General features: G+C 37.4%; 2 protein-coding genes across 6 annotated transcripts in view; one reads left to right on the top strand and one right to left on the bottom strand.

The window, feature by feature from the left end:
* The window catches only part of LOC149728096 (E3 ubiquitin-protein ligase HECTD1-like), a 36303-nt gene extending 28005 nt beyond the window's left edge, over positions 1-8298 (bottom strand). For 4 of the 5 annotated variants that reach the window (XM_089888827.1, XM_089888830.1, XM_089888829.1 and 1 more), the window contains exons 1-10: positions 8022-8298; positions 7163-7397; positions 6970-7074; positions 6293-6415; positions 5899-6020; positions 5125-5278; positions 4879-4937; positions 3979-4205; positions 2143-2219; positions 1397-1619 (exon numbers count right to left, since the gene is read on the bottom strand). In XM_089888827.1, coding sequence (XP_089744953.1) covers positions 1397-1619; positions 2143-2219; positions 3979-4205; positions 4879-4937; positions 5125-5278; positions 5899-6020; positions 6293-6415; positions 6970-7074; positions 7163-7397; positions 8022-8161 — 1465 coding nt within the window. In that variant the 5' untranslated portion in view covers positions 8162-8298. Of the gene's footprint in view, positions 1-558; positions 700-1396; positions 1620-2142; positions 2220-3978; positions 4206-4878; positions 4938-5124; positions 5279-5898; positions 6021-6292; positions 6416-6969; positions 7075-7162; positions 7398-8021 lie in introns of those variants that run through there. The other variant, XM_089888831.1, reaches the window with a different exon arrangement.
* Positions 8299-17228: 8930 nt separating this feature from the next.
* LOC149728095 (uncharacterized) lies at positions 17229-17945 on the top strand. The gene has a single exon (XM_089888384.1). It carries the CDS (start codon positions 17229-17231, stop codon positions 17943-17945), a length of 717 nt encoding a protein of 238 aa, XP_089744510.1.
* Positions 17946-19194: the final 1249 nt, after the last annotated feature.

Genomic DNA, 19194 nt, shown 5'->3' with positions numbered 1-19194 from the left:
ATCTGTGATAAACTCCTTAAATCTGCTCTGATCTCAATGAGATGTACAAGTCATCAAGTGTTACGAACTACGTAATCAACAAAAATTTAAATCGAATCACTCTTTGAATACGAGATTAAAAAAGTCATTTAAGGCGAATATATCTAATTTTTACTTTATTAAATACAGCCCTTTGACCATAGGCGCCTAAAGCGGTCAGACAGGTTAGGCAAATGCCTAACCTGGAATTTGACACATTGCCTATTAATTGCTTCATAATAAGATATTCAAACGCAAACGATTTACGTATTTCATAAAGTTAAACCATTATGCGTCCACGATTGAAGCTCTAGTGTTTACAGATTAGCTTCTGGCCAAATTTACGTAACTTTTAATGCCAGTTAAACATACACTCACCAACGTAATTGTTACATCACAAGCTGTATTGTGATGTCATTCATTATCGCAAGGTAAGAAATACCAACTTGTGGCGATACACTACGTCACAAACGGCATTGTGATGCAATCTATTATCGTAACCTACGTATTGCCTAATCCCAACCTAGGATGTTACATTACCTCACAATCGCCATTGTGATAGAAACAAAGATCGTAGGATATTGCGTGTGCCTGCACCTGCAAGTTTGCGATCTTTCAATACTTTACAACCGCTACTACTGTGTGTATACGTTCAGCGTGCTGCGTAACGAGTAATACGAAAGTTAAACCCTAACCAGTACGTAATGTGCGAGTGTGCTAATTACCTTATTAGCTTACGTATGATGTAATTGTAATAAGTAGTTGACATTTGTAACTATGAGTTTGCCTAACCTAGACAATCAAAACTTAGGCGCCTATGCCTTTGACCTCGGATTTTTTCGCTTATGCATTTTGTAGTACTTGATACAAATTAAACAAATAGTTTTTGCTTTTAGTTTGATATAAAGTTATATTTAGCAATATAATCAAGAAAACAGTGAACTAAATCAATTCCTTTTCCTGTTACTGTCATCATCACGTGTGTGATTGTGACACAACACAACTGTGTATGACGTTTTCTCAATCACAGTTATTGTTTTTTCCGGGGTAAAGATTGACACATTAGATTTGAAATCATTGATGTAAAACTGGGCACTTTATGTTATTTTTGTTTCAATACCATCTGTTGCACAAGACATATCAGTCAATAAGCGCATGAGTATGACATTTAAAGCGTTTTTCATTTTCATGAGTGTAGACTATTTCAAGAAACTTTTAGTTTCTCCTAAAAACAATTGTACTTTTCTAAATTACGTGCTAAATGGTTGAGTAGCTCTGTTATGTATACATATACTGTTGCTGCCAGGCATATTATACAAGAATTTTGTAAAAACTTTGCCTGAGCTATTTTTTATTATATGTATATTTTACAGAATACCTGGATCTTCTAGTAGTTTCACAACTTCTTTATGCCCATCATCATTTCGTTCTTTTGCTTTCTCTAAAGCTGTCTTTCCTTCCTCGTCATGCAGGGTAGGGTTGGCAGAATTAAGAAGTAAAGTTTTCACAACTGCCGGTCTTCCGAAGCATGCAGCATAATGCAAAGAAGACGATCGTTGGCCTTTGTTTACATCAGCTCCCCGGTCACAAAGAAAATCAACCTAAAAAATATTTTCTGATATATGTTTCCATTTAGTATTTACTATGACATATTTAGTTTCAAAGTGATTTCAGAAAACTCTGTGCTAATCCTGCCATAACGCTTCGTTAAGCAAAATATAAAATAAAATGGTAAAGTTTTTTAACACCCTATTAATTCGTTTGTTACAAACAATATTTCTAAAGAATTTGATATTCTAAACTGTAAACAAATTTATAAATAGCAGTTTGAATAAAATTGTTAAATCAAAGGTTTGATTATGTCATCAAGCGTTATAATAGACAAGTAGATAGGTTGCATTAAACACAGATATTTCTGTTAGTTTTAATATAAACATGACAGTTTATAACTTCATATATATCACACAACTGTCTTAATTTTCAAACAGTTCTAATAAAAAAATTCCTTAAATACAAATTTTCTACTTGAATATTTTTTAGGTTTTAAAACGATTAAAAAAAAGAATACAATTGTGTATGTTGGTTATGACTCATGTTTATAATGAAACTTTAACAACAACTCACCATTTCTTGTGTGCCAAATGCTGCTGCCCAGTTAAGCAATGTTTGTCCAACATCATCCATGAAATTAACGTCGTAAACTGAAATTTAAGTGAAGTAAATTTAATGTTTTTAACTTTATAATCTTACACCACTGTTACAATCTAGTATTAATATAGTGTTGTGGAGTAAGATGGATAGTGGATACCATTAGCACCTAAATACGATGAAGTTTTGAAAAATAACAACACTCTTTTAGAGTGATGATGCAACTATATAAGTATTCTTTGTTAACTACCGAATGGGACAAAAAAAGAATAAAAACATGTCTAATCTTACCCCACCCTACTATACCACACAACAACATACCATTGTCTGGGGAATACAGAAATCTAATAATAGGGTGTATTTCTAAATTATTTCACACATATACTTATACACATAGATGAGATGCAATACAGAGAAATTAGGAAAAAAACTTGGCATATTGTCTAATCTTTCATAAATGGATGAAATATAGCTCACACTGTTGCTGGTGTTACTCACGGTGCAATTGATGTTTTTTAAACAACAACAATATTATTCATATTAAGGATGCATACACTATATATACTTGTCATGTCAGGATTTTTTAATTATTTTCATGTATTGGTTATTGTTTATTATATTATGGCATAATGAGGAATTTCCCATTTTATTCATAGAACTAGTCACAGAGTACTCACAACAGCTCATAATAAAAATTTGCTGAGGTTTAAAAGAATAACCAGCTAACAACAACATAAGTCATTGCACACATTGGTGGATAAATGGAAGGAAATTGAGCTTATCTCTAGTCTAACAATATCCACTCATAAATAATAGGGAACATTATTAATAAATTTCAGTATTATGGTTGAAAAATATTCAGTAAAGAGTTCTGCAGCTACAAGTTTGTGTAGCAAATAGCTTTAAGCATTAAACTGATATAACTGAAGACGTTATATTTTTGGTTACTAAATCATTTTAATAGAAATATGCTAATTGCTAACAATAGACTACTGAACACCAAGCTGCCTGTATGTCAACAACTTTTTTCACAAAATTCCCTTAAGATTATAATTTAATCAACGAAAAATAAAAATAAACAGGGTTTCTAAAATGTCAACATAGAAAAACCCATATCCATACAAGTTTTTCTGAAAAATGCAAATTCTACCATTCCAATATGGGGCTGTAAATTTAAAGTTGACAATCTATTCCAAACCTATCCATTCTTAACCTATATCTTCTAAACCAGGGCTTCCAAAATGGAGGTTGCATATAAAATGTCAGGGGTCCCTGAGAATATACCAATTTGACACAAAATACTGCACATATTATATCATGGTCTGGATGTACAACCTTTATACAGGAGGGTTAGGGGTTAGGGGATTAAAGGGTGAAACCGCTGACCAGACGTTTATAACATTGCATGAACAAATAATTTTTGTCTTTGATTATATAATATTAAAAAAGGGGCTCTCCTTGCAGAAATAGGAAGTACGGACTACGGACGCATGAATTAAAAGAAACTGCCATAACAAATTGATTGTCATGTTCAATAAATTCAGTAAAAAATATGCAGCTGGCTTCATGAGCCGCATAACTTTTCTTAGCGGGTTGCATACTCGTATCATACTATTAACCATAAAGGGTGGCAGAAAGTTTAGGATATTTAAAGGACATGCAAGCAAAAGAGTTTGGGAAGCTGTTCTAAACAATAGACCAAGTAATTAGGACACTAACCCTTCACTGTTAACTCTCACATTTTAATGACCATGAGTTGTCACTATAGTCAGAATACCGAACGTAATTATAACTAATTAGGTTTGAACATACCCCCACTTTCCACGGCATCTATCAAAGCTTCAGTGTCCTTGCTTCGTATGCAATCAATAAGTTGTCTATGGGAACGCTCGCCATCCATGGTTTCCATTCTCCTGTTACTTAGGTTCAAGCAGCGTGGTGCACCAAATAATCCAAGGTAATGCTTAGGTATTGCTTGCCTTCCTTCAAACAGTAGGATGAGCAAAAGATCACAAATCCGCATCGTATCCAAGCAACACCTATAGGTGGAAAAGGAGAAAATAACAATAAAAATTGAAATCAAAATTACACTAAATAAATATGATATTTGTAGAATTGGCAGGTCACTGTTTTAATGTTTTTAATACTGTATGATTTATTATATATGAGTTTAATGTTTTTAATATTGTATCATTTGTATGATTAATATATATATATGAGACCACACAGTTCTATTGTTTTTATTGTTCGCAGATGCAGGTTTTTCTTTTCCTTGGTTTCTCCATTTCATTACTATTCTGTATTTCTATATGCTTTTTTTAGGCGAAATATGTTTCTCTACTACAACTATTGGTTGGAGTTGATTTTTGTTTGTTATGTTTTCGTAGCACCAGATCCTTACTGTAATTTACTATACAAGAATTGTTCAACTACATGAACATCAGGGTTAGATTGGTGGAAACTTTTACTAGAATCACCAGATATATTTTAAATTGTTAACAATATTAATTTTTGCATCATGAACAAAATTATATGACATTTTAAGTAAAGTGAAAAGCAGTAAAGAACAACAATAAAAATCTGTTAAGTAACGGTAAAGATAAGCATTCTCCATATGGACAGTAACAGTATTGACCCCACACAAGACCTGTTTTTTAAGCTTGTACAAAGTGCAATATACAGGTACTTTATAATACATTCACTTAAAATTACCTTTCATTCCCTTTCAATGCATCTTCAATGGCTTGTGATAAATCTGATCTTAAAACTTTCTGTTAAAAAAAAACAACATAATATATAAATATGGCCTAAGTATGAAGGTTCTTATTATAAATAGGGAATTACAAACTGATGTACGGAATAAAATAAAACAATGTAAGGATACATAACACAATAGCCTGACATAACAGGTGTGAATAAGTTAAATAAATCAGACATAAATAATAATAAAATATTTACATGAGTAATTTCTGAAGATCCTCTACAAAGTGTACATAGCAAGTTGACAACTGTGGTAATTCCAAAGTTAGCTTTTGAGTCAGGAGTGGCGTTAGGGGTCCCACCGGTTTGTTTGGTTTTACTGAATGGGGTGCCTGGCACACGGTTTCCACAGCTATAGATAAACAACATATATAAATTATACCACATGAGCTGCTAAAAAATTATATATGTTTATATTTATGCAATATATTGTTGAACGGTTGGAGAAGCTGCATATTAATATCTGAAATGGCCAATCCCACAAGGTATGGGCTATGGCCTGTAGTAATCCTGCAGGCTGCAGCCAAAAGGATTTTGAATTAATACAGTACATCATAAGCTCTTTTGATGAAAAAATGCCCTTTTTAATAGCCTAAATAGATAAAAGAGGAGATAATAGTAATAAACAATGGCAATGTATGGGCAATACAAAATTCTTTATTTCAACCATGTCATAAATATTTGAATATTGTTTAATGCAAATATATTATTTACATACATAACCTTCATTAAAGTATAATGCATAAACACACAGGAATATTTAATACCACAGTAAAAAAGTACTGAATTTTACGTATAACTAAACTAAAACTAACCAAATATATATATATTACAAAATAAAATAAAGTGATTATGAAAAATCAACATAGTATATATGATTTAAACTCCTTTGGCCAGGCATGGCACAGATGCCCCCGATTACCCTAATACCTAGAATAGCAACAAGGGCTTTAATGTAAACATTCAACCTACTTGCCAAGCCTTTTAATTAATTCATCAGTTAATCCAAATGCATCCAAGGGTTCGGGATTTACACCTTTCCTTGCAAACCGATCAGCAAGTGATGAAAAACACTTAAGTGCACTGTCAGCCACCTATAAGATAAAGCATAAGGTTGTATAAAAGTGGAAAAAACACTTCTAACATAGACCAATACAATATAAAAATTTATGACATTATAATAAATTTTGCAATACATTCTTAAAGTCTCTATAAATATAAAATATATATATATAAATTTTATGAAATACGCCTACAGCCTGCTACAGTATACAGCGATATCATTTTGCCAAAAAAATTAACTTATATTTATGGTCGAATAATCTTAAAATGTTCGATAAGAACAAGAAAGAAAGTTCATATTTACATGTGCATCATCATAATGAAGTAATGAAGATAAAGATTGAATGCATTCTGGTAAAGAATCACTCGTTGCTTCAACCTTACCGCATAACCTTGATACTACAAACATGCTTGAATGTAAAGTATCCTGAAAGAAAATGAAAAAGAACAAAATTTTTAAATTTTAAGATGTTTATTGGTTTAATACAAACATAAGATTTATGTGTATATATATATATTATATATATATATTATATATATATATATATTATTATATATACACATGATGTATATATATAATATGTTATATATATATATATATACACATGTATATAATATATAATATGTATATTATACATACGTTCCTAATTTCTATGTATGCAAAATACTTTTTGTTATATAGCAGACAAAAATTTGGTTATAATAAATTCTAAATTCATTTATTGGACCAACAGCATCAAAATTATATTTAATTATTCTTCGTAGCAATAGCAAAAAATTAAATTCTTAAATACAATGTTATCGGTTGTTTACAGTTAAATTTGAATTTTGGCAAGTAAACTATGAAAACAAGACGGTTACACCACAGCGTAATAATTTATGTTTTTTTCCAAACTTATTGTACCAAATATTTTTTTACCCAACCTATATAATTCAGAATGTATGAATGTAGGTTGTGAAAACAATGAAAATATGTTTTACCTTATGGATGATGCTTCCACAATTACAAACAAACTTCATAACAGCTGACAAGCCACCAGCTTCAAACACAGCACCTGGCTCCCTGGTGCATATGAATTCAAGAACCTGTAACAAGCATTGTTGTTGTTTTTTTATAAACTATAATATGAAAACCAGCTGCAAAACACACTTAAGCAAATGCTGGATAACTTACTTTAACACATTGCTCCGACAAATCTTTATTTGTTCTATCATCAGACAAGCGCAGACTTAGACGGTTACAGATTGCTTTTACGGCTCCATCAACAGCAACAATACGTCGTGTACAGTCAGCAGATACATCAAGGTAATAAGTCATAGCACGAGCAGCAACCTCCACAACATTATCCGGTGCTGTCTCATCTAGGAAGATTTTACATAGAGCGGGAAGAAAGCTTCGTGGTGGACACCTTTGAATCAAAAACATACAAATTGAAGTTATATGACCAAGAAACTATACTGGGAGAGTAGTTTAATGTGAAGCATGCAATCTCAATACTTACCACAAAAGTTGCCAAAGGCTACCATGGGCTAGCTAGTAGCTTTAGCTTCAATTTCCTATGAATTTAAAAACTAACCATTTTATACTGATTGAAAAATCATTTAGCAAGGATTCGTGCAAAAGTTTTTCTTGTATTTATTAACAAGGTTTAATAGGGCACTATTGTCAAATGACTGTAACTTGCATTATCCTCGCGTGGCAGGAAAACAAAAGTTGTTATACCATGGATGTTCTGTTTCCTACACCTCGTACCCGCTTACGCCTTACTACAAATGTAACTTTGTGGGTAATTGTTTTCTGTATGGCTGACAAATTAGACAACCCATTAGTGACCACTGGGTCAGAGCAATTGCTGTTAGGTGTCTTGCCCAAGGACACATGCGCTTACAATGGTAGCAGCAACGAGCCTCGAATCCATAACCTATGGGTTATTACACAAAGCAACTACTTAAATACAATTATCAAAAAAAAATACAAATAAAACAGACTTATGCAGAAACCAAATTAGATTTTAACACTCTCCACAACCTACATTTCAAAACATCGATCCACATTATCAGACATCAGAAGTAACATGCAAAGCTGTTCCAGTGCAATGAGTTGCATGTCCCTTTCCTGGCCCACTCCCATCTGGAGCCATTCCAATAAAGTATCTGGATCTACATCCGCCATAATGAAGGTGAAGGTGAAGGTAACTTAACAGTCAATGTCGAAAAATGATACGATACGAAATATATGATACAAACTTGTCGTTATATGTCAAGACATTCTTGAACAATAAAAATAAATCTAAAATATATAAACAAAACGTTTAATACCATCTAAGCTAAGAACAAACGCTAAACAGTGAGGTTCAAAACCCTTGACATTTCATGGACGAAAACAAGCAATTACATTATTTTTGTGCTTTGACGCGAACAAATAACCACTAAAAACCCGCCAGGACTCTGCCTATGCTAAAAATACCACAGATGTCATGATGTCTATATAAGAAATGGAGAATTACGCACAGAAATAAAAAAAGAATAGAACGCGCATCTCCAATGTCTGCAAAGGAGAAAGCATGATACACTCTCTCTCTTTCGCGGGTCGTTCCCGTTTACTATTGTAGTCAATGGAATCCAGGGCGTTTTATGTAGATTTTCTTTGTTTTTTGACTTAATTTAAATTTATAGAAAAAACTAACTATTGTTTAATATATATATATATATATATTTCTAACAAACTGTTTGTTTGACGTTTTTTAACCAAATTTAATAAATAATTAATTTCCTAAACAAGTGCTAAACTGTAAGCGTTAACCTACCAAATAACTAAACTAGCCTAATAAACTAGAATAGTTGGTATAGTTTTTAAAATAAACAACTAAAACCTCCGAAAACTATTGTGCGCCCATCTTTTACAATGGAAACCAAGCGAAACGGGGACGGAGTTGGCGATCACGTGAATAGAACAAAAATGTATCACGGTTTTAGGCAAGTGCGCGTTCTACACTTTTTTATTTCTGTGGAACTACGCAAAGCAAACAGAAAAATGACGTCAGATGCGCAGTGTTGACGGAAAAAGCATTATAAATTTCAGAGCCGTATAGGTGTTTCTATGACTCTGATAAAATCTATAGCAGGGTATAAACACTTATATTTTAATTTTTATCTTAATTTTTATATTTTAAAAATATGTCTGGTCATTTTATTTGCAAAAATACAACAAGTTCTGATAAAGTTCATTCAGTTAAAAATATCAACACTGTCACCGAAAACCGCAAATACTAACCAGTGGTTAGGTTTAAATCGACCTGTTGGGAAATCTGTAACTTTTAAGTGCAAATAGACAACGGATCCTCGTACAGTAAATGTATCTCTCTGATTAAAAAAAGTGGCTTATTATTTCAAAAAGAGGAAAGTGAAATCCCAAAGATAATAGCTGAGTAGCCTATTATTGAGCACGTAAGTGGTCATATAGGTCCTTTTTCGTCACACAGTTGTTGTTGTTACTTTTTGCGTAACTTTCTTCCGCATTTACCTTAATTCTTTATTCGAGCAAATCTTTTTTTAATCTCTTGATTAAAATCAAATCATAATAAATATTTACAAATATTAAACAAAATTTTCATATTTAAAGCCTAATTATGATTGATTAACTAAAAACTACTTTACGAAATTTGTGACGTCATGAAAACTGAAAACTGTTAAAAAGCCCCACATCATCTTTCTTTTTATGGTAAATTTAGAAAGCGACAGTTTTATTGATTCCAAAAATACTTTGCTTATTAAAATTGTTCCAGTATAGTCGTAGATATTTGACCTGAAGTAGTGATCTCTATAGCGCTATCCTTTTTTTAATACGAGCCTACTGCATACGATTGCCTAATTAGCGAGTAATTAAAGATTCCCTTTCTGTTTGTTTAAAATCGCTAGTACTTTTAACACTAATTAATTGATTGTATTTGATACATTAATTCTAACTAAGCTTAGTCTTATAAACCATGGTGTATAAATCGTCCAAATAATGAGATAATGAGTAATTAATGATTATAAAGCTTGCGAGTCAAATAAACTGACATACCTCGAGCAGAGCCATAGAAATACCATAGAATACTAACTTACAGATAGAAGGGCAACGAATTGGCCCCATTGTTATTGTCACGCTTCAGTGACAGTTTACTAAAATAAAGGAGCGTGTCTTTGTTACGTTGGATAGATAAAAATTATTTGAAAATGATATTTTTAATTACCATGTATTACAACTAATGATTGATAAATGTTTGTTATTTCGTGTAAAGCTGAAATATGTAAATGATACTTTTTCGTTCACGATCATCTGTAATTTGAAATAAACCAAATTAACTAATTAAAGCTATCCGTCAGATTAAAAGTTGTTGTTTAAACAAAATTATGTCTGTTCAATGGGAAACCGAGCTCAGTGAGGAAGTGATTTGCGAGCTAATGTGTTTTGAAGACGGCGTAGTTGTTGAGGAAGAAAGTGCCAGCACCCAAGTCTATACACAACAGATTATTATGAAAACGTTATTAAGCAATCAATACCGTCGAATATAGAGATGAGCGATGTTGGCTTAGCTTTGGCTACTAAATGGTGTGAATAGTTTGCATTGAACAGAAATCCCGACAAAATTGTAATGCTATATCCAATGCACTGCACAGAGGCTACATCATTTTTTATTGGTAATTTAAAAAACACAGAGGCAGCAGATCATTTATTAAGCATCATTAATAACATAGTAGCAAAGCCATCGATCAATAAAATTCAGCAATTATTTGGAATATCAAAAACGGAGAATGATATATTACAGTATATTGCAGGTTATGTAATAAAAAAGTCCAGAAAGAAATCTCCAATTCTTGAGCAAGTGCTTCAAATTTTGTCGGATTCAGGTGCAAACACTCATTCTGATTTATACTGCTGGAAGGGAAAGGAGATGTATTGTTAGGCCAAATCAAGACTTTTTATCACTGTTGGAACATCTCTATTTAGAATTTTCGAAGGAAGTTAATAAACCACACCAAGTAGTCGACTTTAAATTGCTTCTGAAGTCCTGTTACACAGGCATACATGCTGTAAAATTTTTAGAAACATTACAAGTTTCAGAGGAGTTTGACATTGCAGAGGATGAATGCAAAAAATAATGGAATATGTCATCTCATTGTTTTACAAGTAATAAGCCATAGCTATGCAAAGAAAAAATTCCAGGCTTTATTTAATGTTTTAAAGAAATATTCGGGAGGACTCAGAAAGCATTTAAAGCATTGATCTTTTAGACAGAAGACGTTCATATAATATTTTGTTACATACTTTAAATAAACTTTTTCTTTGGTAGTGGCTCATCCGATAGTTCTGTCCAAGCATCTTTTGATCCATATGTTGTATTGCCACCTTTTATTTTTTTGATTATTTTTCTTTGAGAAATATGCTCTATTCCATAAGCAGCTTGAGAAATATCTGGGTTTTGAGCTCTGCTGCCAAGTGATCTCTGTAGAATTGTTTAATTTTAATACAGTATATTACCTAAAAAGATGTTTAAAAACTTGCGTTCAAATAAGCAGTACTAGTGACGTCACCGTTGCAAATATAGGTGATAATAACTCGAAAACAATACGGTAAACTTAAATGATAACAGAAAAATTGAAATTGTATATTAAACTTAATAAGGTGATAAGGTCTGCATACGAATTACAAAATTTGACTACTGTAAGTTAAGTTAGTATTCTATGGAAATACCGAGTAGTCCAACCCATTGTTACGTAAACACAAATTGAACGGCAATTTGGGTCCAAAATAACACAGTAGGTATAGGGAAAATGTCTGTTTTTTGGTAAATTAAAGAAAAACCTTAGCCCTCAAACAAATTTAAAGGTTGAAAAATGTAAAAATCATGTGTTATTTGTTTTCTGTGTCAAAAAAAGTCCAAAAAAAATAATTATAGAAGCGGTTGATTTGCGACATTTTAGTCATTTAATGCGGCTAAGTTTATATATTTTTCCAAAAAATGTTTGGTAAGGTAAATAGAAGCTGTTTTAATCCTTGCCACAAAAGGAAAACACAAACAAAACGTGACAAGTTCGTTTAAACCCATTGCCAAAGTCACTACTTTTGCTCTATTTTGGACACACAAAGACGGCAGCTGGACTAGTCAGTGTTTATACGACTCTGCCCTCGAGAATCCTTTAGTATCACATACATCGGTAAATTTTAGATTTGTTTACGTTACAGTGTAAATAAATATAAACGAAAAGTGTATATCAGGAAAAATGTAACGTCACGAAAAGTGACATCATGAAAACTGTGACGTCAAGAAAACTGTGACGTCACGAAATATGTGACGTCAAGAAAACTGTGACGTCACGAAATCTGTGACGTCACGAAATCTGTGACGTCACCAAAAATGTGTCGTCACGAAAAATGTGACGTCACAAAAACTGTGACGTCACGAAAAATGTTATGTCACGAAAAATGTGACGTCACGAAAGATATGGCGTCACGAAAACTGTGACGTCACGAAATCTGTGACGTCACCAAAAATGTGTCGTCACGAAAAATGTGACGTCACAAAAACTGTGACGTCACGAAAAATGTTATGTCACGAAAAATGTGACGTCACGAAAGATATGGCGTCACGAAAAATGTGACGTCACGAAATTGTGCATTACCAGCCAGCTTGCTGAAGGAGTGTCCCCGACTACATGTGCTGGAGGGGTGCCAGGTCTTTCCTCCGGTTTGGTAACACGGGATCCTGTGCATGAACCCCACCTGGTGCTTGAGGAGAAATCCAACACATCAATTTGGTGGGTGGATTGTCAGGAACACCGCGGTGCTAGAGGTAGCGCTCTAGTACTAGGGGGAACCCCCACTACCGACTTGTTAGTGTGGGTGCGAGGTGGGGTGCCAGTCGTAGACATACCAACAATCTAGAACCTTTTTGGGCGAAAGGTTGGCGGGAGCTGTTGAAAGCAGGCAAACCACCTACGGAAAGCCGGGATCGCAGGAGGGAGATTTGCCTGGCCTTGTTGCCTCGGCCGTGCCGAGAATGCAACCCGGACCCTAGAGGGGGCAAAAACCTCAGCCAACACATATGGATCCTACCAAACCTATTATAAAAAAACACAGATGCGAGCAATCCATCGGAGACACCTGTCCCGATGGTGACCTATCCACCTCACTCAGACTGTGAAACTGATCTGTTGAACTCTCCCAAAAGGAGTATGCCAGCAGCATCAGGAGTAACCGCACCACCAGTGTTAAACAAACCTCTCGGTACCCCTGCCACGGCAGTGTAGACTGAACAGGTAAGTGATGCACTCACCAAAAAGATGTGCAGCCTCAAGGTTTCGAAACCGAAACATAATAAAGGTGGCGCATCAACCTCACAGGTTGCATCGACCGAAGATGTTCCAAATCCTGGAACATCGGAGGTATTTGTCGACCCCCATGCAAAGCGTCGTGCCAAACGGCTACGCCAGAAAGCCCGTATAAAGGCTTCTTGCGATAACCCGGAGGCATCAAGCAGCTGCAACCCAGGCAACAACCGTTCAACTACATCTAGTGGGGCGGCGTCTGGTCAACAACAGCGGAAAAGGACTAGAGCCGTAAAAAGCTCCACTGGCTCCGCTTCGTCTACCCCTGGAGCCAAACGGCACAAGGGTGGAACCGGTACTTCCCCGAAAGGGGGGGGGAGCCTCATATAAAGAGGCTGCGTCGTCGGCACTGCGTCTTGACGTCAGGTTCGCTACTGGAACTGACCCTATGACCCCTGCCGACATCGCTTATATAAACAACCTCCTTGTCAAAGCTATGGTTGATGACACCTTCCCAGGACAGCCGCCAAACTCCACGAGTGTAACACTTATGGCGTCTGGTAATCTGAGGATCGTCTGTAAGGATGAGACCTCCCTCGACATACTGAGGACTTGGCTGAGGAAAGTGCCCGCTCGACCTGGTGCTCCGTCAGGCTACATAGCCTTGGGTCCACAAGACCGACCAAAGGAGAGAATGTTTATTGCATGGATTCCGTGTCCAGATCTGCGTGGGAACTATAAACAGTTCCTCCCAGTAATAGGACGACAGAATCCTGAAATACCCATAGAGAAACTATGGGTCGTCAGTGCGGTTGGCAACGGCAACGACTACGAATTTCATCTCCGTATCGCTGTCCAACTCACCGCACTCCCGTCTCTCAGGAAGGCAAACTTCCAACTGAACTTCCTTCTCGGGCTTATCAACCTTGTTGGTAGCCAGGCGAAGGCGGCAGAAGAAGGAAGCGAGTCACCTGGGCAGGAAACCAACCCGAACAATCAGGATGGTGCTCCAAAGACGGGCTAAGCGTACAGGCATTGCCTGTTACCAAATCAACTTGCACCACTGTATAGCAGCCGCCACTGAACTAATGGCCAAGCTGAACGCAGAGGGGCACACATTTATAGCTCTTGTTCAAGAACCATATTGCTTGCATGGTAAAGTTCGATATTCCCCAACATCGACAACGATCTTCTCCCATGTGACTTCAATACATCCGAGAGCATGTGTTATAGCATCCAGCAACCTCGTCACATGGTCACTGGCTCAATTTACGAACAGGGACATGTGCACTATTGCTGTTGCTACCAATAATAATATTAAAAATAACCATTTTATTTTCTCCTCAGTTTACATGCCAGGTGACGACGGAAATGCCCCTCCTCCTCAGCTGGTGCAAGACCTGATCACCCATTGTGAACTGAACAACACCAACGTCATTATTGGCACGGATGCCAACTCTCGTCATACTTTCTGGGGAAGTACCGACTGTAACAACAGAGTAACTGCACTCCTAGAATTTCTGATGAGTTCCATGCTGACAGTGTGCAACACTGGCAGCACACCAACTTTCGTGACAAAGAACCGTGCGGAGGTGTTAGATTTAACCCTCTGTACAAACCACATGTCACACAGTGTGACAAACTGGAAGGTCCATAAGGACACGTCGTTCTCGGATCACCAGCTTATCACCTTCCAAGTCGACAGGGAATATTCCACCCACCCTTCACACTACAGAAATGTTCGAAATACCACCTGGGACAAGTATGTAGTTCATCTGGACAAGTCTCTCTCCGGGATTGGAGAAAGCTATCTCATTTGCGTTTGAGTGTTCATGTCGCCTGGTATTGAGATCCTCAACTCGCCGACAGAGCTGGTGATCTGCAGAGCTAACTTCATTGCGAAAGTTGGCAAAGCGCTCACACAAGAAAGCTCTCCGATCCAAATCTGCTTCAGACTGGAGTGCCTCGAAGGAAGCAACTCGAGCCTACAAAGCGAAGATTCGATCAAGCAAACGTGCCTCATGGCGCAAGTTCTGCAGCGAAGTAAACAACCTTCCAGCAGCCATGCGCCTTCATCGTGTACTGAAAGGTTCGAAGTCACACCAAATTGGGTCGCTGCGCAAACCAAATGGGGAGTTTACCTCCACACCTGGTGAAGCGCTAAACGTCCTGTTTAATGCACACTTCCCGGATGATGTGAACATCTCCCATCGACATCAGCACACTGATCCTTCACTTGTGTTGGAGGATGACGATCTTGAAACAAGAATTGTCACCGAAGATCGAGTGAAAGAAACGATCAAATCATTTGATCCTTACAAAAGTGCAGGCCTGGATAAGATATACCCTGTTTTACTACAGAGAGGAATCGACATCCTGGTACCCCACCTCAAAAACCTATATTCATCTTCACTGAAAATGGGTCATGTACCATCACGATGGAATGAAGCCAAAGTAGTCTTCCCCTCCAAACCAGGAAAAGAAGACTACACATCATCTAAATCCTATCGCCCACTTAGCCTCACCTCCTTTCTCCTGAAAGGGTTGGAAAGGCTAATATATTGGTATCTACAGGCAGGTCCCCTTCGGGACTTTCCCCTTCACAAATACCAATATGCTTACAGACCTGGCATCTCGACAGAGAATTCACTACATGCAGTGACAACTAAATTGGAGAAGGCTGTTTTTAACGGCCAATTTGGTCTTGGGATCTTTTTGGACATTGAAGGTGCTTTCTCTAACGCAACTTTTGAATCTATGATTGAACCTCTACGGTCTCGTCATGTGCATGGGAAAGTCATACGATGGTTATCCAACATGCTCCGCAACCGCGTGGCAACTGCCGAGATCCATGGTCACACGGAAGTCAAGCGTGTAACAAAAAGATGCCCACAGGGTGGTATACTATCTCCAATCCTGTGGAACCTAGTTGTTGACACCCTCTTACTTCAATTCACCTCAAAAAATGCTGCGAAAGTACAGGCCTATGCGGATGATGTCTGCATAACTGTCACAGGACCGGTAGCTAGTGTTGTAGGTGACATCGCCCAATCGGCACTTAAACGTCTCGAGAAATGGGCGAAAACCAACTACCTGACTTTTGCCCCAGCAAAAACGATGGTTGTCTGTTCACGGCGTAAGTGGTCTATAAAGCCACTAACGCTAAACAATGAACTACTTAAGCTGTCCAGTGAGGTCAAATACCTTGGCATCACTCTGGATTCAGCACTAACATGGAAACCCCACTGTATCAACCGCATCAAGACTGCGAATATGTCCCTAGCTCAATGCCGCCGTGCGGTGAGCACTCGCTGGGGCCTGAATCCTAAGTCCAAGATGTGGCTTTACTGCCAAGTTGTACGACCAATGCTCTCTTATGCCTGCATGGTGTGGGTCAGAGAAACGTTCAGCACTATCCTGCAGGATAAACTCAGGAAGTGCCAGCGACTGGCATGCCTCACAATTACTTCTTGTTTCAGGACAACCCCTACAAGAGCATTAGAGGCACTTCTCAACCTTCCTCCCCTGCATCTTCATCTACAAGGCAACGCGGTCTACAGATCCCATCGCCTGAAGACACTGCGGCAATGGGAAGGTGGAGATTACTACACTTCACACAATGAACGGCACACATACATCTGTAACCGGATATCAAAGGAGATCAAATCCCTCTCACTTCCTTGCGACAGATGTATCCCCTCACTGCACTTCGATCACAGTTTCCGAACCGTAATTGAAGATCGCAGCACTTTTAAGCCACCAGAATCTCCTCACCAGCCTGACGGAATAATCTGATACACAGATGGATCCAAGACGGTTGATGGAACGGGATCTAGTTACCTGATCACGAGGTGCACCGAGACTAAACAAGTTTCAGTAAGTTCGGATCGTACCCTTCAGTTTTCCAAACAGAGATCCTAGCAATTAACATGATTGCCAAGGAACTGCTGTATGATGGTACTGATAGTAAATCTGTCGACATTTATAGCGACAGCCAGGCTGGGATTAAGGCTATGTCGAACCTTAGAATCAACAGCCTACTCGTACGTGATACATGGTATGCCTTACAACAACTGGCAACTGGAAATCACGTACGACTACACTGGATACCTGGTCATTCAGACCATTTGGGGAACGAGCTTGCTGACAAGCTAGCTCGTGATGGTTCCAGTAACACATTCTATGGCCCAGAGCCAGGTTCACCTATCCCCACTAGCCGATGTAAATCGGATCTGGCTCTTTGGGTCCTAGCCAAACACCAAGAAGAATGTACAAAACATGACGGCTGCAGGCAGACGAAGGAGTATAGGAGAAACATTAGCAGGTGTTTTTCCGAACAACTCCTGAAGCTGCCAAGGCACACGTTACGTTCCATTCTTCAAGTGATAACAGGGCATGGCATGTTTGCCAGTCATCTGCATAAACTTAAAAAAAGTGAGAGTCCCATCTGCCCTGTCTGTGACGAGGAAGATGAGACATCCTTTCATTATGTTGGCATATGTCCAGCATATGCGAACGCAAGACGGGAGCATCTAAACTTGACCGAGCTGTCAAGGGAAGATCTCCCATCCATCACTATTAAAGCCCTTGTCGCCTACCTTCGGGGAAGCGCCAGGCTCCTTAAACTGGGAAGGTCCATGCAGTAGCACCCCGGGTGTTGGGGTAATGGGTCAATTATGGCCTAAATCCTAGGGCCCATGGCGTGCCACGGCGCGGGACCTCACCCACATAGAATAGAATAGAATAGAATAGACGTCACGAAAAATGTGATGTCACTAAAAATGTGACGTCATGAAAACTGTGACGTCAAGAAAACTGTGACGTCACGAAATCTGTGACGTCACGAAAACTATGACGTCACGAAAGATGTGACGGCACGGAAACTGTGACGTCACGAAAGATGTGACGTCATAAAAAATGTGATGTCACTAAAAATGTGACGTCATGAAAACTGTGACGTCATGAAAACTGTGACGTCACGAAAGATGTGACGTCACGGAAACTGTGACGCCATGAAAAATGTTTCGTCACGAAAAATATGACGTCACAAAAAATGTGACGTCACGAAAGATGTGACGTCACAAATTTCGTGACGTCACGAAAACTGAAAACTGTTAAAAAGCCCCACATCACCTCCCTTTTTATGGTTAATTTAAAAAGCGACAGTTTTATTGATTCCAAAAATACTTTGCTTACTAAAATTGTTCCAGTATATAGTCGTAGATATTCGTCCTGAAATAGTGATCTCTATAGCGCTATCCTTTTTTTAATACGAGTTGTGTATTATGGCAAAAAGGTTCATGCTGTGTAAAATAAATCTATCTTTAATTTTTAATGTGTTTAAAAACCCGTGTTTCGTATCGAATCCCGGATCTTTCAATTACAACACACGGGCTTTTGTCCTAGGCCGTATATAAAGTCACTGTAAATACATAATAGAACTGTTGAATATATCATGAATACTCTTTTACAGTCCTACTTTTAATTTAAAAAAAAGCAGCTCTAGCACAAATTATGTCCAGAAGCCGTTTAAGAGGCACCACTGGGGACCAACCCAGGTTCTCCTGTTTACAAGACAGACGCTTTACCACTAAGCCATAGCGCTCTGTCGCTGAAAATTATACGTTTGGCGACGCTGCAAATGAAGAAGATGATTTTTGAATAGATTAATAAATGCTCCAACACAGTATTTCTTAATGGAGTTTAAAATTTAAATTTGGCTGATGATATAATGTAGCGGACGTGTTTAAAAAAGGATCTCCTGTTTACTAGACAGGCGCTTTACCACTAAGCCATGGCGCCGGTGTTCGTATACACGCCACATTTAAAATTCAACTCGAATAAACTATACCTGATATATTTATAACGGTGCAAGAATACTATCACGCCTAACAT

The sequence above is a fragment of the Ciona robusta genome, chromosome 11 (genome assembly GCF_009617815.1).
Source record: "Ciona robusta chromosome 11, ASM961781v2".
NCBI classification, from domain to species: Eukaryota; Metazoa; Chordata; class Ascidiacea; order Phlebobranchia; family Cionidae; genus Ciona; species Ciona robusta.
The sequence above is the reverse complement of the archived record's forward strand: the minus strand, read 5'-3'. Positions and strand labels throughout refer to the sequence as shown.

What these genes read in the sequence shown, in the direction of transcription:
- LOC149728095 (XM_089888384.1), top strand. Translation starts at nt 17,229, where the DNA reads ATGATTGCCAAGGAACTGCTGTATGATGGTACTGATAGTAAATCTGTC.